The 25,459-nt window shown below is 46.4% G+C and overlaps 1 protein-coding gene across 1 annotated transcript in view; it reads right to left on the reverse strand.

Moving 5' to 3' along the window:
* Positions 1 to 25,457, reverse strand: part of LOC110507635 (protein phosphatase 1L) — a 40,633-nt gene extending 15,176 nt beyond the window's left edge. The window contains exons 1-2 of the mRNA XM_021587749.2: positions 24,967 to 25,457; positions 923 to 1,118 (exon numbers count right to left, since the gene is read on the reverse strand). Coding sequence (XP_021443424.1) covers positions 923 to 1,118; positions 24,967 to 25,365 — 595 coding nt within the window. The 5' untranslated portion in view covers positions 25,366 to 25,457. The remainder of the gene's footprint in view (positions 1 to 922; positions 1,119 to 24,966) is intronic.
* Between the last annotated feature and the right edge of the window lie 2 nt (positions 25,458 to 25,459).

Raw genomic sequence — 25,459 nt, forward strand, 5'->3', positions numbered from 1 at the left:
TTCATTTCCAATAAATATGCAAAAATGTCTAAAAACATGTGTTCACTTTGTCATTATGGCGTATTGTGTATAGATGGGTGAGATAAAAAATCTATGTAATCAATTTTGAATTCAGGCTGTAACAACACAATGTGGAATAAGTCAAGGGGTATGAACACTTTCTGAAAGCACCATCTGTCAAGCCACCCTGAGGAGAGGCAGCTGAGGAGAGGGCTTTGGCACTTTCTCTCCCTCCTTCTCCCTTGTTACTGCTACGTCTGTGTCTATGTCTGATGAAGATAAAGCTATATTTCAACAGCTGAATACGCAGCACGGCCGGAGCCTAAGCCCAAAGTCAGAAATACTTTGCGAGCAGCAATTTAGGGCTCCTAGAAAAACAAGTGTAGGAATGCGCAAACCAATGTGAGCAAACATCATAATAGTAATGGGCTCCTTCCTTATAAGAGTCCAGGAGAAGTGCATGTCTGCCCCTAGCCAACCCCACTCATGTACACAAAACAAGCTCATACACCCCCCTCAACCACAGCTATTTTTACAAGCTTCATTTCCCCTAGCTCTCGCTATCAAAAACACCACAGCTATTTCAACAAACTCTTCGCTCTGTCCCCAAACAAACTATAGCCATCATTTGAGAATTTCTCAGACAACAGTGTTTGAGCATGCAGAAATTAGTGCAATCAATCCAAAACAAAGAATTGTGGTCACGGTACAACACGGATCACAAGATTGGGGCATCCAACTAACAGTGAAGTCAGCACTACACATTATAGCCTATTCAGTTTTTTTTGTAGGCAATGGTACATATTTTCCCTCTAATGTTAAATTCAGGATTAAGGTATAAACTGTTGTTAGATTAGTGGAACATGTCTGCCCACAGAGTTGTGGCTGTGACCTTTAACCCCTGGCTGCCCTGCCCTCTGACCTGCTTCGTTGTAGACGGCTGACAGCTTGTCCAGCATGTCCCTGTCCAGAGCCAGGATCTGCTGCTCCAGAATGGAGGAATAGGACAGACCACCACTGCTGCTCTCATTCTTCTCCTTCTCCTTCTCCCGGTCGTAGCTCAGGAGCTGCTGACGCAACGCCTCCGACAGATGGGCCTTGGCAAAGTCAGCCGCCGCCTGGGACAAGAAGGAGGAGGGAGAGAGAGCTACAGTGAGCTGGCTATACTGAAGTCAAGAGTTATACATGGTGTAAACTGTAAGAAATTGTAAACTAAGTGATGTTCACAGCTCTGCCCTGCCACACAGAATAAAACCATGTGGGTGCGCCCGCACTGTAGTCTCACACACACACACACACACACACACACGGGGGAGAAGACAGGCTACAGTAGCGGTGACCTAGCCATCCTCAGTTCCTTGCTGAAACCCAGATAAAGCAGGAGATAAATAGCCATAGGTAAGGAGGGGGAGAAACTGCACCACTAGCTAAACACGCTTCCCCTCCCGCCGTGCTGTGGAATACAGCTGAGCAAGAGAAAGTCTATCCTTGGCTGTTCATTTCAGGCATGCGATAACGGCACACCCTTTGACAGACAGATATGCAACGCTTCACAACAAAGAGAACGGCTCGTTGTTCTCCTCCTTCACTGAATCATGGCCAGAGATTCAAGCCTAGCCAAGCTGAGCCAAAAGAGAAAGATATTAGTGTAAAATAATTAGACGCTTTTGACTAACAGGGGGCTTAGCGCTTATATGCCCCAGACAGAGCATGATCTTCTGCCTTATCACTCAGAAACGGTTTCTGCCTAACATTTCAATTCGCTTCACTTTCTGACTCTCCCTCACAATATTTCTCTGGCTCTCTCGCTTCCGCTCGCTCTGTGACTGTCCCTTGCTCTCTGTATCCGACCCCTTCCCCTCTGCCTGCGGTTCCCACAACCCCTCTGTGCTCGCTTTGGGAGCGAGGCCTACGGGTGGAATATCCGTCTAGGCCTCTTTCTCTGGCCTCTCTCTCTGAGCTTGCGTGGGGACGCATCTCAGACATTCCTTCTCTCCTGTGGTTACCATAGTAACCGCAGGGATCATAAGGAGGTCAGAGGTCTTTTGTCTGGAGGAACTACATGGGACAGTAGTGACCACATTAATTGCTGCTTATTGTGAAGTACAAGGCCTGTCTGGGTTAACAATGGCGATGTATCCTTTCAGACATCCAAAGAGCAGATATGTGTGTGTGTGTGTGTGTGTGTGTGTGTGTGTGTGTGTGTGTTTATATGTGAGTGAACACACAGTCATTAACCCTGGATAAGCAAAGAAAACAGGATAACAAGTCTTAGTTATCCTGTTAAGGGACAGGGTGGATGATCGGACACCTGTAAAGAGCTCAGCCCTGCTCTACTCTGACCCGTCCTAGTCCCACTGATCAACTGTGATCAGCACCACCCTACTCAACTACTTTACACCTACCGGGACACCAACATGTCTACTATTACCCAGATATTATCAGTCGCCTGAGAAAAAGGACGAAACAGTAGCAGTCATGGTTTATACACCGAGAGTGAGAGACAGACACAGAGAGGGGATGGTAGAAGTGTGTGTGACTTATCTGGGCTGTGTTATTTGCTGTGTGTCGTGAAGGGGAGAGGAACGGAGGACTGGGGAGAGAAGAACAAAAGGATGACAGAAGTATGGAGAGAAGAATGACGGAGAGTGTGTGTGTGAGAGAGAGAGATAACACTGCTCTGAGAACTCTTATCTGCTGCGTGTGCACGGCCGACAGTTCTGCTGCTGCCTTAATCATCACAGTGGCTAACTAGTGTGTGCTGACTGGGGGGGGTTTGATAGCCACAAACGACATCCTTCTACCAGACCGTCCACTGGGAGTTGGGTTTCAGACTTTATGTATTCTCAATTATGCTTAAAAATATTTTGTGCCTAACATTCTACATAAACGTCAGTTAGAAAGACCCTTTTCCTACCACTCATCTTTAGAAAACGTACACTAAAAACCGTTGACACAGTGGAAAAAATCTCATGATTTATTATTGAAATAGCATGGGCACCTGAGAAAAACTAAATTGGTACAATTGAAGTGGCAAAGCATAATGCAGCATGCGGGTCGGGGCAGATGAGATGTAGCCATTGTGTGTGTCTGTAACTTTTTGTTAGCTTCTTATGTATAAATGTGTTTTTCAAACGTAAAAAAAAGGAAAAAGAAAAATGTGGACAGCAGTCGCAGAAGGCTCTTAATAACAGCCTACCCTAATGAGCAGAATTACCATGTCGTGGGAGTTGGCCTTGCGACGGTGCTTCACCAAGACAACAAAGCAGCAGATCCCATCACATGAGAGGCATCTGTCAGCAGAGCGACAGAAAGGCAGCAAATATGCTCTCCTGATGAGATACTTTGTGCATTTACTCTATTGAGATGCACACTGTCCACACACTGGAGTTTTCCCAGTGTTCTTCAGCAGCGAGTGTGAGGAATGTCACAGCTTTGCTCTACCAGCAGATTCCCCCTCCTTACACACACCCCTTATATAACCGCCCACCCTGAAGACCATCTCCCCTCAACTGAACACTTTCCAAATCCCCTCCCACACCATATGCCTCGCCCAACCCAAACGAATAACCCCTCCACCCTCATCCAATGACAACAGCCATATCTCTTTACCATAGACGTCCGTCAGACAGTGAGGTTATTAGATCCAGGGAGAGTTATGTACTGTAGGTCTCATTAGGCTGACTGAGGGAGGGACAGGGGACTGAACAGAATGACAAGGAGGGAGAGGGGACTGAACAGAATGACGGAGGGAGAGGGGACTGAACAGAATGACAGTGAGGGAGAGGGGACTGAACAGAATGACAGTGAGGGAGAGGGGACTGAACAGAATGACAGTGAGGGAGAGGGGACTGAACAGAATGACAGTGAGGGAGAGGGGACTGAACAGAATGACAGTGAGGGAGAGGGGACTGAACAGAATGACAGTGAGGGAAAGGGGACTGAACAGAATGACAGTGAGGGAGAGGGGACTGAACAGAATGACAGTGAGGGAGAGGGGACTGAACAGAATGACAGTGAGGGAGAGGGGACTGAACAGAATGACGGAGGGAGAGGGGACTGAACAGAATGACAGGGAGGGAGAGGGGACTGAACAGAATGACAGTGAGGGAGAGGGGACTGAACAGAATGACAGTGAGGGAGAGGGGACTGAACAGAATGACAGTGAGGGAGAGGGGACTGAACAGTTGCTCTTACTGCCAGGTTTAGTGATGTTTAAGGGATGGGGAAGGGTCTGCCTGATTTTAACTGCTGTTTCTCCAACAGAAAGTGTGTGTGTGTGTGTGTGTGTGGGGGGGGGGGGGTACATCATTAAAAATACACACACACACCCCCCCTCTCCAAACAGAGAGCGAGAGGAGTAGAAAGCGAGATGAGGGCAGTGGACTAGCTTTACTGAAGTATTTCATTAAAATATATTCTCCATTTGTACAGAGAGACGCAGAGTGTGACCGAGAGAGAGAGAGACAGAAAGAGAGAGACAGAGAGAGAGAGCGCTGACAGAGAGAGAGAGCGCTGACAGAGGATAGAACGCTACAGAGGAAGAGCCAGTGTCCATCTTTGACTGATGTGGGGCTACTCGTCTCAGCTCACCTCTAAGCTACCCAGTACCACTGTCGTCCAACATGAAGGAGTGGAACACAGAAAGGCAGCTGCACTTTGTTGTAAACTACTGTCAAACTTGGCAAAACAAGTTATATATATATTTTTTTTTACATTTCTCATCTTGAATCATCGATTTTGGATGGAAACATCTTGGCTGGAAAAGCCATGATGTTTAACCTCAAAAGGCCCATGTCTGCAACCACTCCTCACGTACATTTATCTGGTGCTATGACAGAATGTACTGCAACCACTCCTCACGTACATTTATCTGGTGCTATGACAGAATGTACTGCAACCACTCCTCACGTACATTTATCTGGTGCTATGACAGAATATACTGCAACCACTCCTCACGTACATTTATCTGGTGCTATGACAGAATGTACTGCAACTCTATAGGTTGGTTTGCTGCAGAGGTGTAGCGTAGCCTACTGTAACTATATCCTTACAGTGACATTGCAGAGGTCTGTCCTTAGCAGTGGAGAGTGCTAGCCTAGCGGTGAAAGCTAATTCCGTTAGGCTAGCATCATGTTTGCGATGTGTCAAAGCTCTGTCAAGTACAGGTCTTAAGTGGGTGAGAGAGTGTGTGTATGTATGTATGTATATATATATATATATATATATATATATATATATATATATGAGAAAGGGAGTGAGAGAGAGGGGGGGGGGGGGGGGGGGTCATTGTGCCAAATATAAACTCAGCAAAAAAAAAAGAAATGTCCCTTTTTCAGGACCCTGTCTTTCAAAGATCATTCGTAAAAATCCAAATAACTTTACAGATCTTCATTGTAAAGGGTTTAAACACCGTTTCCCATGCTTGTTCAATGAACCATTAACAATTAAGTAACATGCACCTGTGGAACGGTCGTTAAGACACTAACAGCTTACAGACGGTAGGCAATTAAGGTCACAGTTATGAAAACATAGGAAACTAAAGAGGCCTTTCTACTAACTCTGAAAAACACCAACAGAAAGATGCCCAGGGTCCCTGCTCATCTGTGTGAATGTGCCTTAGGCATGCTGCAGGAGACATGAGGACTGTAGATGTGGCCAGGGCAATAAATTGCAATGTCCGTACTGTGAGACGCCTAAGACAGCACTACAGGACGGACAGCTGATCATCCTCGCAGTTGCAGTCCATGTGTAACACCTGCACAGGATCTTTACATCTGAACATCACACCTGCGGGACAGGTACAGGATGGCAACAACAACTTTGAGTTACACCAGGAATGCACAATCCCTCCGTCAGTGCTCAGACTGTACGCAATAGGCTGGACTGAGGGCTTGTAGGCCTGTTGTACAGCAGGTCCTCACCAGACATCACCGGCAACAACGTCGCTTATGGGCACAAAGCCACCGTCGCTGGACCAGAGAGGACTGGCAAAAAGTGCTCTTCACTGAGGGGGGGGGGGGGGGGGGGGGGGGGGGGGGGAATGGTCGGATTTGCGTTTATCGTCGAAGGAATGAGCGTTACACTGAGGCCTGTACTCTGGTGCGGGATCAATTAGGAGGTGCCACCAGCCATACTGCTCGTTCTGTGCGTGATTTCCTGCAAGACAGCAATGTCAGTGTTCTGCCATGGCCAGCGAAGAGCCCGGATCTCATTCCCATTGAGCACGTCTGGGACCTATTGGATCGGAGGGTGAGGGCTAGGGCCATTCCCCCCCAGAAATGTCTGGGAACTTGCAGGTGCCTTGGTGGAAGAGTGGGGTAACATCTCACAGCAAGAACTGGCAAATCTGGTGCAGTCCATGAGGAGATGCGGTGCAGTACTTAATGCAGCTGGTGGCCACACCAGATACAGACTGTTACTTTAGATTTTGACCCCCCCTTGGTTCAGGGACACATTATTCCATTTCTGTTAGTCACGTCTGTGGAACTTGTTCAGCTTATGTCTCAGTTGTTAAATCTTACGTTCATACAAATATTTACACACATTAAGTTTGCTGAAAATAAATGCAGTTGACAGTGAGAGGATGTTTCTTTTTTTGCTGAATTTAGAAGCCATTCAAAACCAATATCCGTGGCAATGTAATAAGTGCCCTACACTTACCCCCTTTTCTTCCCTGCACCCTTAGAGGGGCATGAGCATGAACACCATGCAGGAGTTTATTGGTCCACACACACACAGCTGCAGTTTACAAAGAATAAAATTAAAGTGCATTGTCTGAAAGTTCTCAACACATCGTCACAGCAAACTGCTGACCACCTACGATAGCTTATCTATAAAAGAATGTGCTGCTGTTTGAGGTTTTAAATCAGGGTGGAACTGCTCTGTTGACTTCGAAAAGGTACTGTTCACCCTCACACTCCAAGCACCCCCGTAGAGAGACTGACCACAGATAAGCCACAGACTGAACCCTAACCACAACATTTCGGTCAGGGCGGTCATGGTCCAGTGCTTAGCCAGTGAACCACAGCAGCTGCGGTCCTATAGGCCATCCCAGCTTCAGTGTCTGTTACTGGTAGTCAATAGGTGTTGATCAGCTGCAACAGCTGGCTATGTCTGACCTTCTGAGAATAATTCTCCTCATCCCGGATCTTTGATCCAGACCAACTTCTGAGGGAGCCAGGGAACAAGGCCTCAGGCCTGGAATTCTCCAGTGCTTCTACTAGACCCATCTGTCAGTAGGACCTGGGGATTACCACTAACCTCTGATCTCTCCTTTGTGATTAACACCACCACCGTGTGTGTGTGTGTGTGTGTGTGTATATTGTGCGTGCGTGTCCCTAAAGGGGAATCTCCATTCAGTTTTTAAAATTAGGGTTGTTGGAGATCATTGTCTCTGCCTGTCAAAGCCTCGGTCCTAACTGAAACACGCCCCTTTAAGGTTTACGTTCAGTTGCCGTTTGTGTTGTAGAAATGAGCTGGAATGCCCCTTTAATATGAGAGTGAAGTGGGAAAGGAGGCAAGGGAGGAGAAGAGTGAGAGTAGAAAGCTGAGGAGGGTGAGGGGGTGAAAGGAAGGTGAGGGGCAGAGTGAGAAGAGCCAGAGATGGAAGGTATTCCTAACTCCTGGCAGGGGCAGGGGCTGATAAGACAGAGCCCATTCCACCCCAGCCATTCTAATAGAAAATCAGATTCATATTCTAATGGAATGTTCATATTTCAGAAAAGGAGGACTGGGGGTGTGGTAGGCTACACTGTGCTCTGTGACAGAGTGGACTGGGGGTGTGGTAGGCTACACTGTGCTCTGTGACAGAGTGGACTGGGGCTGTGGTAGGCTACACTGTGCTCTGTGACAGAGTGGACTGGGGGTGTGGTAGGCTACACTGTGCTCTGTGACAGAGTGGACTGGGGGTGTGAAATGCTGTGAAGTTCAAAGTGAATGGAGGTTTGAGATGTAAAAACGCTGGCTGCCTGAGATCGTGGAGGTGAACATCATCAACAGAAGAAGCTTACTGAATGAAGCCCACAGATGAAATGCTATTCCTCATATGAGTGGAGTGTGTGTGTGTGTGTGTGTGTTGAAGTTAATTAAAGCCTCGGTATTGACTGTTTCGGAAGATTTTGCACGGTGTGTGGACGGTGTTGACACACACGCACAAACGTCATCAAAGCAACCCCTTCGATTGACTGTTCTTTCCCCCCTTGCCAGCTGTGTAATTCCATGTCCCTTCGGCACAATTAAGCTCTATGACATGCAAAAGCCCGCCTCCCAGGGGCCAGTGGCACAGGTGGTTGGCTCTTTTAAATGCCAATAAACAGTCTTTAACAGCCAAGGTGACCATCACCACCTTGAAAATCATGACATTCAGGGGAGTCAACTTCTCTAAAAACAAACACACATCCATTATTCATAAAAGAGATGGGAATTCTGACAGGAACGCACACACACCCTTCTTACTCATAAAGATAGGAAAATGTTAATTGAGAAGTGATTCACAATCAGTGAAAGGAAGCAGCCATCTGTCAGTATGAGCCCATTCACTCACACACACCTCTTACCCATAAAGAGATGGGAATTATGACAGCAACACATGCACGAGCATGCGTGCGTGCGCACTCACACACACCTTCAGAATGATCCGTGTATGTCCCTGTGGAGGACAGAGGAGGCCATTACAGAAGGTGAGGCACATTAAAGAAACCAGACAACAGAAGGAAATCATCTTTGTAGACTGATTATATTAGGATTAAGACTTGAAACAAGACTCACTCAAGAGTGCTGAAATACATGCACACTGCGCTATGTCCACCATGCTTTCCAGTGTGTGTGAGCGCGAGTTAAAGCTTGTAATGTACAGAGGTGTGCTGATATGCAGACATTACAGCAAGGATGTAAACAAGATTCACACCCCCATCTTTCAAAGTCACACACACACACCAAAATGCCAAGCGTGGCATCTGTTTTATAGAATGCCTGTCGTTAGGTATTGCAGGCCTGTAATTTCTGAGATCTATAAGGTGTTGGGAACTGCAGTGTGTGTGTGTGTGTATAATAACAGGATACACTGTCGTTAAGGGATCAGGTAAAAACCAGCCATTACTCTCACATGGGCGCTCACCACCTCAATGCTATGGCTCTGGGGGTAGTAATTAGAATACTCCTACTGACATTAATCAACACCGGCCACAAAAACACTTTTGCTGTGCACTCCTCTGAGGAGAGGAGGTTGGGAGAGAGGGAGGGAACAACCTCATGAAAGAGAGATGGCGCAGAAGAGAGAGCGAGCGAGACAGAGAGGGGGGGGGGGGGGGGGGGGCAGAGGGAAGGGGGTAGAGGGAATCAGAGCCTGAGACAATGAGAGAATGTGAGCTGGATGCTTATATACACACACACACACACACACACACACACTGGGTTATGTAGGAAGCAGACGCACAATAGCCATTTTTCTAAAAGAACAGATGTAAAAGAATGTTATGACTACTTCCTTTTAGAACACAGATGGGTTCATCACCCAACAAAAACACCCTTGGGCTAAGAACAACACTGTACAATATCGCCCAACAGCGCAGTGCACTACTGAGCTTACCATGCCAGTCATCTTGATACCATCCTGCCATTACCCCTCACAGCCATTGTTGTACTCCTGGGATAAAAAAAACTGCTCCTTCTCACACAAACAAACAAACACACTTGCATGCACGCAGGTAAGCACAGCTCCATGAAAAACCTGCTTACTCAATAAACCCCCAGCTTCTGTCACTGCCTGCACCCTAAAGACAATACCTGGCCTATTAAACAGAGGTTTGCGAAAGAGAAAGGCTTCAGAAAGAGAGAGGTTTGCGACAGAGGACTGAGAAAGAGGTTTGCGACAGAGGACTGAGAAGAAGAGAGGACTGAGAAAGAGAGGTTTGCGACAGAGGACTGAGAAGAGGAGAGGACTGAGAAAGAGAGGTTTGCGAAAGAGAGGATAGATGGATGAGAGTATACAGTAGATGTCTCCTCTCCACAGGCCTGCCCTCCATTATAAATTCACTTGTCCTCTCGCCCCTTACCCGACCCCCAATCTATTTTTATACACACACTTCTGTGGCAGGTGTGTGTGTGAAAAAGCTGACATTTACTCTCCTCTACTCTCCCTTTGGCTCCCTGCACTCCATATTTAAGTAGGAGAAGGAAAATCATTGAAGTTCCCTAAAACACATTTGGTGGATGCCTCCACAGAATGGCAAAGGGGTGAGTCATACACCCCATACCTCCTTATCTGTTCCCATGCCCTAAGCCAGTTGGGACCTGTATGTGCTCTGTGGGTTACTGGGTAGTGGTAACCCAACCCTGGGCCACAGTAAAGCCTGGTCCTACTCCGGTCCTATTCCTCAGGCCCACTAACCTTATTCACACTGGTGAATGTGTGATGAAGACACAGCCCACAGATGATGTAGTGGATGAGAGTGAAACATGTCAACACGTCATTGGGATTCCTTTTCCTGGAGCACACAGAGCCATAAGGAGAATAGAGGATGGAAAATGTCAGCAAGCAGTGACAGTCTCTCTCACACACGCATCAGTGGAATTTGAGAGTGGTTCATCATCTCATTGGTATTCCTGCAATCAGTGGCCTGTGTTCTCTGGCACACAGTGATTTGATGCCAGATGCCTGAATATTCATATTGCTGGCTGGCTGGCTGCACACGCGACACAAACGCTTACACAAACATGTTCCTACTTCCTGCTAGACAGCGGAATGAGTCCTGAGAGGAGCCCCAGTGAGATGATTCAACAGTAGCAGGGGAGACTGGGCTTTCCTCTGGACCTGACCCCATCAACTGGGAGATGACTGGCTGATAATCTACCTGTTCACCCACTGATTCACGGTCTCTCTCTCTCTCTCACACACATACAGACAAATTATTGTCCAAAGGGCTGTCAGTTATAAATGGCTCTCTCAAGCCACTGATAAATAATTTCATGTTTGATTAATCTGGCCTGGAATGATCTCCTGTTTGATTAATCAAGCTTCTATATGGTCTGTCTGACAGCCTGAGATGCTTCACTGAGGAGGCTAAAAACTGACCTTGCACAGTGCACTTCATCAGTATCCTACCCTTACATGCTCCGTCTCAGATGCTGGATAAACCAATCAGCAGAGGCTGATCAGTAACAGCATTGAATGTCTGATTCAATTCTGTCTGAAAGAACAAACACGAACAAACAAAACTATGGCCAGACAAATACACACCAGCGACAAGAAAACAGGATTTGTTGGCCATAAACGAGCAAAGACACTCACACACATCATGAACTACATTTAGACATATAGTACCAGTCAAAAGTTTAGACACCTAATCAATCAAGGGGTTCTTTATTTTTACTATTTTCTACATTGTAGAATAACAGTGAAAACCTTGAAACTATGAAATAACATACATCATGTAGTTAAAAACAAGAAAGATGTTAAAACAGAAACCAAATGTATTTTATATTTCAGATTCTTCAAAGTAGCCGCCCTTTGCCTTGACAGCTCTGCACACTTGGCATTCTCTCAACCAGCTTCACCTGGAATACTTTTCCAACAGTCTTGAAGGAGTTCCCACATATGCTGAGCACTTGTCGGCTGCTTTTCATTCGCTCTGCGATCCAACTCATCCCAAACCAACTGAATTGGGTTGAGGTCGGGTGATTGTGGAGGCCAGGTCATCTTAAGCAGCCCTCAATCACACTCCTTCTTGGTCAAATAGCCCTTATACAGTCTGGAGGTGTGTCGGGTCATTGTCTCGTTGAAAAACAAACGATAGTCCCACTAAGCGCAAACCAGATGGGATGGCATATCGGTGCAGAATGCTGTGGTAGCCATGCTGGTTTAGTGTGCCTTGAATTCTAAATAAATCACTGACAGTGTCACCAGCAAAGCTCCCCACACCTCCTCCATGCTTCACAGTGGGAACAACACATGCGGAGATCATCCGTTCAACTACTATGCATCTCACAAAGACATGGCAGTTGGAACCAAAAATCTCAAATTTGGACTAAGACCAAAGGATTTTCACCGGTCCATTGCTCATGTTTCTTGGCCCAAGCAAGTCTCTTCTTATTGGTGTCCTTTAGTAGTGGTTTCTTTGTAGCAATTCGACCATGAAGGCCTGATTGACTCAGTCTCCTCTGAACAGTTGATGTTTAGTGGTGTCTGTTACTTGAACTCTGAAGCATTAATTTGGGCTGCAATTTATCCTCTGCAGCAGAGAGGTCTTCATTTCCTGTGGTGGTCCTCATAAGAGCCAGTTTTATCATATTGCTTGAGGGTTTTTGCGACTGCACTTGAAGAAACATACAAAGTTCTTGACATTTTCCGTATTGACTAACCTTCATGTGTTAAAGTAATGATGGACTGTCGTTTCTCTTTGCTTATTTGAGCGGTTCTTGACATAATATGGACTTGAGCTTTTACCAAATAGGGCTACCTTAACACAACACAACTGATTGGCGTAAACACATTAAGAAGGAAAGGAATTTCACAAATGAACATAATAAGGCACACCTGTTAATTGAAATGCATTCCAGGTGACTACCTCATTAAGCTGGTTGAGAGAATGTGCAAAGCTTTCAAGGCAAATAGTGACTACTTTGAAGAATCTCAAATATCTATCTATTACTACAGGATTCCATGTCTGTTTTTTCATAGTTTTGACATCTTCACTAATATTCTACAATATAGAAAATAGTAAATATGGAATGAGTAGGTGGAATGAGTAGGTGTGTTCAAACTTTTGACTGGTACTGTATCTTGTTGTGTGTGTGTGTGTGTGTGTGTGTGTGTGTGTGAGAGAGAGTCACAAAACAAAGACCAAGACTCATTCACCTCAGTTGCTCCACTTTGTAGACTGGTTGGAGCTCCTGTCTAATGGGGGACCACACATCTTAGTTTCTACTCTGAGAGTCACTGCATCCAGGCTGGGGAAGGGCTTACCTGCGGTAGGGGTGGCAGGGGACGGGTTAAGCCCTCTCCTGGAGGAGCTAAGGACCCCCGCTGCTCTGAACTCATCTTCTCCCTTCTCCCACTATGCTTTTCTTGCCTCATCACACAGCAAAACGCCCGTACCGCACACACACATGCTCATAAAGACACAACTCTCAGACACACACAGAATCCAACGCAATCACCCAGATGCACACAGACAATCCCACAGCTCTTTTGATCAGAAATATCAATTTGCACATTTCTCCACTTCACTGCATGGCCACACTGCGACATCACACCACCATCACTCTTCCTCTCGGTCGGTTTGTCTCCCTCCATTTCGTTCCCTCTCCAGCCCCCGATAAAAGGATCATATGCATCACTAATAATGCAGGCCTGTTTTTCTCTATCGCTCTCCTTTGAGAAGCCAACTGGAGGACACCTGAAAGAGAAAGTGAGCCCCCAAAATCACAACAGAGCGATATTAGAAGAGTGATTTGGACTGTAAAATAATGTTTATGGAAAGGATGAAATCTTTAACCATGAAATAATTCCCTCAGTTGTCAGCCTGTGGAGGCTGCTGAGGGGAGGATGGCTCATAATGGCTGGAACTGCACAAATGGAATGGCAAACCATGTGTTTGATGTTGTTGATACCTTTCCACTAATTTCGCACCACACATTACCACATACCTGTCCTCCCCAAATAAGGTGCCACCAACCGCCTGTGTTGTCAGCTGTGTAGTTTGAGAGAAGAAAGCAGAGTTTACACCTGCCATCAGGCTAATGAAAGCAGGGCCTGTACCAGGAGGGAGAGAGGAGAAAAGGAAGGAGTTGTTTGCCTTCTGAGTCAAACACACTGCTTCACTGTTCCTGAGTCTTTACTCCTCCGCTTCGCTTCCTGTCGGATGTGGAAGCATTCCCAGAGATCTGAGTAGGATGAAGTGGCCCCTAGACGCTGGTCTAAAGTCAGTGTTGTTCCACCAACCATCAATTCATAGGCTCTCATCTCCAATCAGCTGGCCCGCTCCAGATACCAGCACCACATCCCGATGGGATCTCAGATCACATTCAACACTGTATTTGGGTACAGCTAAGATGGGTTATTAGAAAACAGGTAGGACTTGTCACACATAAAGGTTGGAAAATTCTAGGAACTTTCAGGAAATTCTCTGGTTTTCCAGAAATCCTGGATTTCCTGCTTATTCACTCCTGATTCCAGGTATCTTCCAACCAGGAATTCTGGAAAACCTGGGAATTTAAAGGATCCCGGAATTTTGCAACCCAAGTCACACAAAAGCAAATGAACACACACACACACACACTTTTCCATATACATGCTGCATGTTGAACAGGCGCCCCCAAAATAAGGGCACATATGAGAGCGAGAGAAAGAGGGGTACTGTTAAAGAGAGAGTGTGAGGGAGAAAGAGAGTAAGCATCATTCTATAGTGCAGATGGGTCTCCCACTGAGGCAAGCCTGGTTTCCGTGGTGATTTGTTTTCCTGGGATGCACATGATGAGTAAATTGATGGCTTTTCATTTCAATAATACCTTACCCCACCCACCCTAAAAAACAAAGTCACATCTTCCCTCAGAATAACCTTTCTTCCGCCTCTCCTCGTACCAATATTACTAGTCCCTCTTCCTCTCCACGTCTCCACCCCCCCCCCATTCCTCCCGCTCTCTGGAGATTGATGAAGCATTTATCAATTAGAAACTGGCCCCTCTCACCTCTCACCTCTCACTGACAGAAGACAACAAGTACTTCCTCATCAGAGACGTACAATGCTGCTGCTACTCCTATAAAAGACACAATGTTAACCTGTTTCCTCTCATCAGCCCACTGTGGCAAAGACTGTTAACCCCTGACCTGGCCCGCTTACGATCAGACGGGGTCCTTCTGATATTGATCACTGCACCGTATTCCCTATTCATCAATAAGCAGGAAAAACACAGCGATCAATGCAGCAGCCCAGGTGAGCGTCGCGCTACACAGAGCTCAACCATTAGCTGATAAACATTCAGATGCAAGGCCCCATGCAAATCAATATTCATCCACAGGCCTCCACTGCGGCTGTTAGGGGACTGTACCACTATATGCTTCATTTAGAGTTATTCATGTAACTTTGGTTGTTCTACAAAACGGTGGGCTATACGTTCAGATGTTTAATACATTGTAAGGCTGCATGGTGCGATTTCAAAAAAGTTGCTTGAAAGGCATGAGCTCGGCTTTGTTTTTGAGCAGGCTGTACACACTTCGCCAGTCTCTCATTCACAATTTGAGAAACACTTGATAATGCTTCGGATTTCCCGGCGGCATCCCCTTTGTGGTGATAATGCACCCTAAAATCCCATGCCTTTTGCACCTTCTCCCTGAATGCTGGTCAGAACATTTTGCTTCAAATGTTGATAAACTATTAGGCAATTTCTTCACATAATAAGCACAGCAATGCGCACACGGCAGTAGACTTTAAGCGCAAATGTCCCATTCATGGAAAAACACCATTCTCAAAAGTAACCACAAATGTGATTATGCGTGTGGTGCTTTTATTATAAAAATGTGCATTTTTATGGTGAAAATCTATCCAAACTCACACGCTGCATACAGTATTGTATACCAGTTAGGCTCTACACCCGCTGTAAAGCGGATTAATGTGCTTCATTTTATTAAGTTATTTGGCCACTTTAGTTGTGACACTAACCTTATTAAAACATGTAGGCCTATGGGCTAGGTTACATGAGGTGTGACACAAACCTTATTAAAACATATAGGACTATGGGCTAGGCTACATGAGGTGTGACACTAACCTTATTAAAACATATAGGACTATGGGCTAGGCTACATGAGGTGTGATACTAACCTTATTAAAACATATAGGACTATGGGCTAGGCTACATGAGGTGTGACACTAACCTTATTAAAACATATAGGCCTATGGGCTAGGCTACATGAGGTGTGATACTAACCTTATTAAAACATATAGGCCTATGGGCTAGGTTACATGAGGTGTGATACTAACCTTATTAAAACATATAGGCCTATGGGCTAGGCTACATGAGGTGTGATACTAACCTTATTAAAACATATAGGACTATGGGCTAGGCTACATGAGGTGTGACACAAACCTTATTAAAACATATAGGCCTATGGGCTAGGCTACATGAGGTGTGATACTAACCTTATTAAAACATATAGGACTATGGGCTAGGCTACATGAGGTGTGACACAAACCTTATTAAAACATATAGGACTATGGGCTAGGCTACATGAGGTGTGCGACTAGGAATTTTTTTTTTTTTATCACCAAAAAAAAAGGCTGTTTCTTGCTTAAAGCTGGGCATCATTCACAAGTGAGAGGCTAATATATGTCCACCCATAAGACTATTCTTGATTTAATCTTGTCTGTCTGTCTGTCTGTCTGTCTGTCTGTCTGTCTGTCTGTCTGTCTGTCTGTCTGTCTGTCTGTCTGTCTGTCTGTCTGTCTGTCTGTCTGTCTGTCTGTCTGTCTGTCTGTCTGTCTGTCTGTCTGTCTGTCTGTCTGTCTGTCTGTCTGTCTGTCTGTCTGTCTGTCTGTCTGTCTGTCTGTCTGTCTGTCTGTCTGTCTGTCTGTCTGTCTGTCTGTCTGTCTGTCTGTCTGTCTGTCTGTCTGTCTGTCTGTCTGTCTGTCTGTCTGTCTGTCTGTCTGTCTGTCTGTCTGTCTGTCTGTCTGTCTGTCTGTCTGTCTGTCTGTCTGTCTGTCTGTCTATATATATATATATATATATATATATATATCTCCACATTGGATATAGTCAGGAAAGAGAGCACAGCCAAACGCCAACAGTGCAGCCCAGTGTCCTCCACAGATCCAATCCAACAGAGACTCCATTTTGGCTCAAATCCATACCATAAGTCTTTCAGAAGCCTCCAAGCGGTAGCCTTAACAAAGCCTGAGGTAGGCACAGTCCAAATATTACTGAGCAGCACTAACCTACAAATCACATCAACGTCCAATCAAATGGCCATCTGATTTACTATTAAATATTAGTGAAACATCGCCCACCCTTCGCTTTCAAACGATAGGCAAGCAATTCTACTGATTGTCCAAGAGGAACACTCCCATTACTGTTGGCCCAGTTAGGCTCTAGTGAAGTAATCACCCAGGGCCCAGGAGTACAGGGCAGGCTGACTGCCATCTGAAGCCCTGTTTCCACAGCAGGTGCCTGATCCGGTCAGACACCAGTTTGGCCTGATCACGGTTTCCAGTTTTAACCCAGAACCAGAGGAAAGCCTGCTCTTTCTAAGTATAGCAGTAAGCAGGCAACAGCAGAGTGTCTATCCAAGCGGCGGGCCGGCGGCCCAGGCAGCGTTGCCAGGAGAGATGAGTCAGGACTCCCAGGCTAGCTTCACTGAGGCATGGACGCACAGCAATTACAGCCACCAGCAGAGTCCTGGCATTGCCGCCACACATACACACTCATCGTTTCTGTGATGCCCATACGCAAGCGTGTTTTCAGGAGAAGATGAGGGCAGCAGACAGGCAGCATACGTGTGTCCAGACAGACTCCCCTCAGGGTTGTAGGCAGCAGACTCTTTAATATTGCAGAGCAGTGATAAATAAATTAGACAGGCTGCAGGGAGATAAGGTGACTCTGCAGATAGAGAGACAGAGAAACTCCTCTCTTCTTTCCCTACAGGGGTTAGAAAACAAAACACGTCAGCCCCAGTATGCAGATGTGCCACGACACAAAAAGCTATAAGAAAACTAATTAGCAAACAAACATTAACTTACTCTCCTCCCCCGTGGAGAGCAGAACAGAACATGGATGTAGATGTAATATGCCAAGCCTCAGAGATGAACAACTGCAGTGCCTATTACACACATCTGTGGGCCAGGCAGCCAATCAGTGAGGAGAGACGAATTGGAGTGGGACGATGCTGGTATAAAAAAGGTCAGATTTATTGTCCCAGAAGTTGCAACTTCTAAGCAGAACGAGGCAGATAACAGGCCTATGTTGGGTGTCAGAGTACAGGAGGAGACCGGTGTCCTTCACCCAGTTTACTTCCTGTCACACAGCACAGGCAGGCAGGAGGCTCAGCTTGCACTTACCCTGGCATTGGTCTCAGAGAAATTCAAGGTGAACGAAAGTTAGATTTTTGGAGGGAGGGAGAGGTGGAACAGAGGATAGTGTAGGGTACGGAGAAGGAGAGTAAGAGCAAAAAGTCAAAATAGATAGGAACAGGAAGGAGAGAATATAAAGACAAAGAAAGTAAAGAGCAGGAGAGAGAGAGAATGCCATGTTCATATTGTTTCAGACTAGAGAGATGAGCACTCGTTCAAGCGTCAGTACCACTTCACACACACACACACATCTCTCACTACAAGACAAACACACAGAAAATTGTCGCTGCCACGCTTCACTAGATGTTGTGAGTCCCCCCCCTAGTCCGTGTCCCAGGGCTGCTAAGCCTCTATGAGGTAGGAATGTTCTCCTTCACACTCAAGCAGGAGATCAAAGACTAGACTAGCACCTGACAGGCTGCATGTTCCGCTGACACTCACTCTTTACATCTGCTTTGATGCTGCTAATGCAGCTTCCTGCCTGCTACACACAGCATATACATACACCCTGCAGACAGGATACACCTGCAGCCATGCATCTTCTCATCCAGATATATGAATATAGACAGAGCTCAGTCCCTTCCTCTCTACCCCCTTACCTCTCATCCCTTTCTTATCTTACATAATCTTCCTGCCTCGCTCACTTCTTTCCGCTCTTCCATCTCTACCCTCCAGCAGCAGTTAAGTCCACTAAAAACTGTTTAAAGCTGGATTCTCTCCACTCCCTTATCCACTCCATCTTAATTTCTCTTCTACTCATCCCCTTTCTCCTCTCCTCCTGTGGATGGTGAACGCCTGCTAAGAGCAGCTCTAAAACCTTGCCGACAGCTCTGCCGCTGGCTAAGCTCATACAGCTGAGCCACAGGGCAATGTGCCTATAACCAGCGGCCTTCTCTACATCTCTCCTCCAGGGAACAGAGCCAACAGTGAGATGGAGAGATAGTCAGAAAGATGAAGAGGAGAGAAAGAAGGACCGACAGAGACCAGTGGAGGCTGGTGGGAGGAGCTATAGGAGGATGGGCTCATTGTAATGGCTGGAATGGAACAGAGTCAAACATGTGGTTTCCATGTGTTTGATACCATTCCACTGATTCCGTTCCAGCCATTACAATGAGCCCGTTCTCCTATAGCTCCTCCCACCAGCCTCCACTGAGAGACAGATATAGACCAGGGGGAGGGGTGGTGGTGGAAGGAGTAAGGTTCTAAACATATTTCCCATCTCTCTGGGATTAGTGTAGTTCTAATCTGCCCTTCAGTCTTCTCTCCTCCCTTCAGCCATGGGTTTAGAGAGACAGTCACAAGTCAGGAGGAAAGCAGATTTCCCTGGGTCTTTAGCCGTTACCATTAGCCCGTCACTATACGCCATCCCCTACCTCACTAATCAATTTAGCAGCTCGGCCCTGAACCCCAGCCCATCACTCATAATCCATCCCCCTCAGCTCCACACTCCACCTAGCGTTCCGGTCTCCACATAGGAAATATCCAGGGAAATTCCAAGAAAAAAAGGTATATTACCTTATAATGAGCTCCTCTCTGGCAGATGCTCATATGAGGTGACCTACAGTGAGTAAAATAACCAGTCAGTCAGTCGGTCAAGCTTAACGGAGATGCTTGCTTGCCTATGGGAGACTCAGTGAGCATGGATTCAGAAGTATGTATGAGGATACAAACCGACTCAGCCAAGCCAGAACTGTATCATGGTTATTCTCTAAACTCCTAGTCTGGTCTAACTAAGAGGGAGTTTTACAGCTCAGGCCTCAGTGCACTAGTGGTCACATACACCACAAACCATCTCTCACACACACACACACACAACAACAAAAAAGATGAATGAAAAAGCCTCAGTACGGGTCATAAATCTCAGAGGGCCGTATTCAGAAGTGCATGGCAGAGTGCCAACAGGTCTACCAGTATGGGCCACACCCACACACCCCTTCCTTAACCTTAAGATGAATACAACTACTCCTCCCACTAGGAGTTTAGGCACTCATATGACAGATTAGAAGAGAACATTGAGTATTCATATCCTTTGAGAAGCCTAGTATCTGTGCTAAGGAGAGTGCAGGTCCATGCTGTAGTAGATGGTTTCTATCTGCTCACGTCAGCCACACATGTGCTGCGTTCCCCCTGTCTGATCAGCCAACACACATGGCCCTGCAGACAGTCTCCTGTGTTATAGCTTACACACAGACCCATGCACGTATTCTCACACACAAACCATAGCGTACAGAGTGAACTACACACACAGGCGCCCCCCCCCCCCCCCAAAAGAACACACCTGCCCCATCAGTGCCAACCCTCTGGTCAGCAGCTCACCCAAAGAGGAGTCAAGTAGATGTGACAGCTGGGAAAGACACGTAGACCAGTGAGCATTGCATCTCACTCACACACACAGCAGTTGTGAGTGACCCTCTCCTTCCCCGGTGTCAACATTCCTCTGCCTGCTTTCCCCACTGCCAAAACAGCACCAATCAGAGACATCCATTTCCACTGCCTAAAACACACACACCTTTTTTCTGTTAGTAAAGGCAGCTGATGTCAGTCCACTCAGTAGGAGCCAAGACTAGAGTCACCATAACCCCTAGAAACATGGTCATTTAGCCCTGTTCATTCATTCATAACCTATTCACACACAGAGAAAGAACAGGGTAAACAGAGCACAACACCTCCCCCTTTCCTTCCAAAACCCAACAGGGAGAGGAGGACAAATAGATGTGGGGCTTCCAGCCCACCATCCAAAGAGGTAAAGAGCAGAGACCTGGCAACACAGAATATACCCCCTGGCTTCTATAGAACATCAGAGGCCATGGGGAGGACTACAGGAGTGTGTGTGTGTGTGTATGATGTGGAGAGGTATTCTACATCTCCCTCAGCCCATCCAGCCAGCCTCATGCACAGCACCACAGAGAGACAACAGCCAGCATAAGAGATGTTGTGGTCTCAACTTTTAGAAATCTGTAGAACCTTATTTGAACCCCTAACCACACCCAGTAGTCCAGCTCCTCTAGGCCAGGAAAGGGGGGGGGGGGGCAGTGGAATGGCGTATTTTTAGATAGTGGTCTTTTAGCGGAAGAAGCGCCTGGCTGGCAGAGGGAGTGTTGAATTATTGAACGGCTCGGAGGGACGTCATGCTGGGAGCTCTGCTGGGGCCTTTTTGGGGGCTCCTCGTGCACCACACACACAAACCAATCGAAGCTAGAGAATTTCAAGACTAGAGGGGCTAGGGGACAAGCACTTGCTTAATGGAAAAGAATGTTGGTGGGAAAAACATTATACTCAATGTGAGTTTACTACTGCAAGAAATACAACTACCTGTGGAGGAAAAGACTTGGCAAATGGGGGAATTGTGACACTCGGATTCTGTGTAAGTGTTTCACTTGTCGGGTTCCACTCCTCAAACATAGTGTGAGAGTCTTCTGGGGCCAGTTGCACCATTCTGGTCTTAACTCTAAACCCGATCTAGGCTTGAAGACCAACGTTTTCACACACAGCTGGTGCAGAATGACAAAAAAAAAAGGTCAGAAACCTGTAGAAAAGCTCCAAGCCCATCTCTTCCCGGGGGTTTTTCCTACACAACGTTACCTTTCCTAGGTCACTGGTCTTTCCACAACACACAACATCAAGGCAGGGCTGAAAAACATTGAGCATCTGCTGGGTCCAGGAATCTGCCTCCAGAATGAAGTGATGCAGAGTGGAACAACCATGAGAGGAGCATCGTTATTTTTTTTGCTCTGCCAGAGTGAATGGTGTATTTGGTTTTTTAAAATTATTATTATTCTCATCGATTCCATTCTTTTATGGCTCCTGGAGGAATACATTTTATTTATTTTTTTACTTCAGAGGCCTGAGGCTTGCGGGGAACATTTGGCAGGAAATTACATCGTCTGGAACAGGTGTGTGCCCAGATATCATGAAATTCCACTGCTTAACATGCCATCGCTGCTGGTTGTTTACTTCCTCTAACGTCCTCTGGAAATCCATTACTTTAGTGTTGCATTTTACACACAAAAACATGAGGGAACACACACACACACACACAGGTAAACACACTAAACAATCCACTAGAATGCCGACACTGCAATTAGTCATGCCGCTTCTTTCATCTCCAGTGTGAGTGGGTTCAAGAGGGACCCAGGCTGCTGAATATCTAAACCAGACTACAAACCACACACACACACCTGGAGCCTGACAGACATGTAAACACCGCCGCAGATAAAGCTGTCCACAACCATACATTTCCACACAGTAAGATGCAGAATAACACACTCCCGCAGATCAGCCAACTGAGCCCACCAACACTCCATAACAGCTGAAGAGGGTTTATTCCCATGGGGAGGGAACCGTGAGCCTGATGCAGAGAGACACACATTGGAGCCATTCTGCACCAGAGCTACAGTATAGATGAAATGAGGAGAAATGGCAGTATGCAGATGGGAATGAAAGGAGTTCAATTGAAAGCACCTCAGAGTGCTCCAGTAATCAGACTGCAGTTACACTGAGCTGTAATCACACTGACAACCTGAGTGGATGAAAGAGAGGAGAGGAGGGAGAGAGGAGGACGAAAGCAGGTCATCTATAATATTCAAAGGTTCAGAAAACTGCAAGCAATGGGCTTCCCTCCGCGATAACCTCTCACACATGCACTCGACTCACACACCACGTCCCTTTTTCTCTTGCACACACACTCTGTCCCACCCCAGGATTAAAATGCAAATGGTGCCCTTTCCACCAACAGAGGCCTTTATTGTTAGTGTGAAGGTAAGGTGAACTCCGATGAGGGCTAAGGTAAGCAAGAGAGGGAACAAGTGAGGGGAAAAAAAGAGGAGCCCCACTAAAAAGGTCAGCCTTGTGTTCGTTCCTCTCATCCCTCTTAACACAATACTTCTCTCCATCTTCTCCTGTAGAGAAACTGCCTACGCACACGCAGCCACACACACCACTCTCCTCTAAACTGCACTTGGCAGCAGAGCCTTCAAGTGGAGGGGGGGTGGGGACATCAGCACAAAAAGGAAAAAGATGACTTCATTATCAGAACTCCCTTTCTCCATTAAGCCATTCAGAGAAAAGATAACATGTTATGGGGAGTTAAGAGGGGAGTTGTAAATGTCACTTGTATTCTATTGTGGAGACATCATTGTGTGGAGCTAGTAGTAGGTCTATCCATCAGACAGACTATCACCCATGTAGAGAGAGCATCTCTCCCTACAGCATATCAACAAGAGATGAACGTTAGTCGGGTTGTTTACATGGAATCAGAACAGCCTGGAATGGATATATTACAGACGAAGACGCCATGAATCACTACATTCATTCTTCACACCTTACAAGGTATAGCATTTAGTTTGTGTGTTTCCAGCTTGCTATTCCTCTCTGAGAGGCGATGTATCATTCTCGGGCTAAATCGATTCCTCCTCCAGCCCTTGGCTACACTGCATCGCACTGCTTACCCACCGCCCCTGGGACAGGAATACATAAAACAATCCCATACTGTAACAGAAGCGCCATTTGAATAGCTGGTGTCTGAAATCAGTTTCACACTTCAATAAAGCGTGTAGGAATAAAAACACACCAACAACAAAAAGCCCCTCGCCTACATGAGCAAATCTGAAGTGAACACCCTCTCCCACACAGAGCTGAGGAAGGCTTTTAATGCCTAGATTACCATCCTCTATAAGGAATCCAGGGAAAGAGAAATTAAGGAGCAAACTCAAACATGCTGCAGGGAAAACCAGACAAATGACCAGTTTTGGTCAAAGGGAGGCAGGGAGCTGCTGCACTAGAACCCACAGTTCTACCCTGAAAAAGAATGGCTATCCTTCATCTCCATCGCTGTCTATTTTTAGAATGTTATCTTTCAGCCTGGATCAAGCCAGATATTCAACTTCTGTATTAGACATACTAGATCAGGCCTGAACAGTAGAGCTCCTTATAAAAACACTGGCAGCCTGTAGACTGGGTCTGGGAGAGAGGCAGTGTGAGCGGGGGGAGCATTGAGTTTCTTCACGTAGCTCCATAGCGTCAGTCAATACTGGGCTGTCAGGCCCGCGTGGCCACAGCTGCAGCCCACGGAGACAAGGTCGCTGTTCAGGCAGGCCTGGCCATCATGACCAATCAGTGTTGTTACCCTGCCAACTATGGAAATAACCTCCGGCCACCCCCCAACATCACATTAACAAAACACACACATTCTCTTCTGGTCAGGTTGAGGAGGAACAAGACCAGGATCCCACTTTCTCTCTCGTGCAGGGAGTATAATTACATTGACTGACTGCCTACCCACCTCTCTCTCTCACACACACACACACACACACACAGTGCCTGATGGATGGACGCTTTGCCCCTCGACGGGAACATCTGGTTGATGAGAGTAGGAAGTGTATTTCTGTCAGACGAGCTGTTCGATCTGTGTAACTGAATGCTTGTCATGGAGTGAAAGACCTACAGCTGCCAGGGCTTTGTCTGTGACTAGTGAATGACCAGAACATGGAGAGGGTGACAGGTGACAGGTGTATGGGCATCGGGTGACATACCGAATTCAGACCAGAATATGACCAATTTCAGAAAGCATCTCTCACTGGGGTTGGAAATGTTCAGCTCACTTGTCACATCTTCAATCAACCTACACATTTAAATGCGTTTAATCCTATTATCCACCAAGCCTGCTATAATCGGTTTAGGGACTTTATCTGCAGCATACCACACAATCGTGTTATGTCTAAGTCTTTTAAACTTGTAAGACCATGAATGACTGTCTCTTATTTTTGGCACAACTTCACAAAGTATAATGCTAAAGTGCCTTCCCGCATGTCCCTGTGGAGAGGGATTCGTGTGATTTGATGCATAGCAAGTGCATGTGCACGTGTTGACCAATCCCCAAAAAATAACAGACCATTTATCTTTATCTTACCTCTCCCCCATGGCCATCGAAAATCCCAAATATAGACGGGTGACTCCTGTTCACGATGTCAGTCAGGACCTCGAAACGGTCTTCCATGTGATCTCTCCGGCCTTGGATGGAGTACACCGCCACATTGTTACTCTTGAACTCCCAGGTTTTGGAGAACTCTGCGTCCAGAACATCTAGACCCCCGAATTTTTCATTCTGCATAATCTCCGCCACTTTCCCCTTGACCATTTTGACAGCATCCCGGCTGGACTTGACGATGGTTTTCACCTCGTCAGTGTGGAAGAAGTAACTCCACAGAGCCAGGCTTATGCATAGGAGGAACAAGGTCTCTGGTCTGAGCAGAAAATAACGCATGATCCGACCCAAAAGAGACAACAGTGTCATCGTATCCTCTATCATTTATACAAACACGAAATCACGGCAGGTAGTTATTGTTTATCCGCGACTTTCAGTCCATTATTATCGATGCGGGAATAAATAAATAGGCTAAACC

This window comes from Oncorhynchus mykiss, chromosome 27 (assembly GCF_013265735.2).
Source record: "Oncorhynchus mykiss isolate Arlee chromosome 27, USDA_OmykA_1.1, whole genome shotgun sequence".
NCBI lineage: Eukaryota > Metazoa > Chordata > Actinopteri > Salmoniformes > Salmonidae > Oncorhynchus > Oncorhynchus mykiss.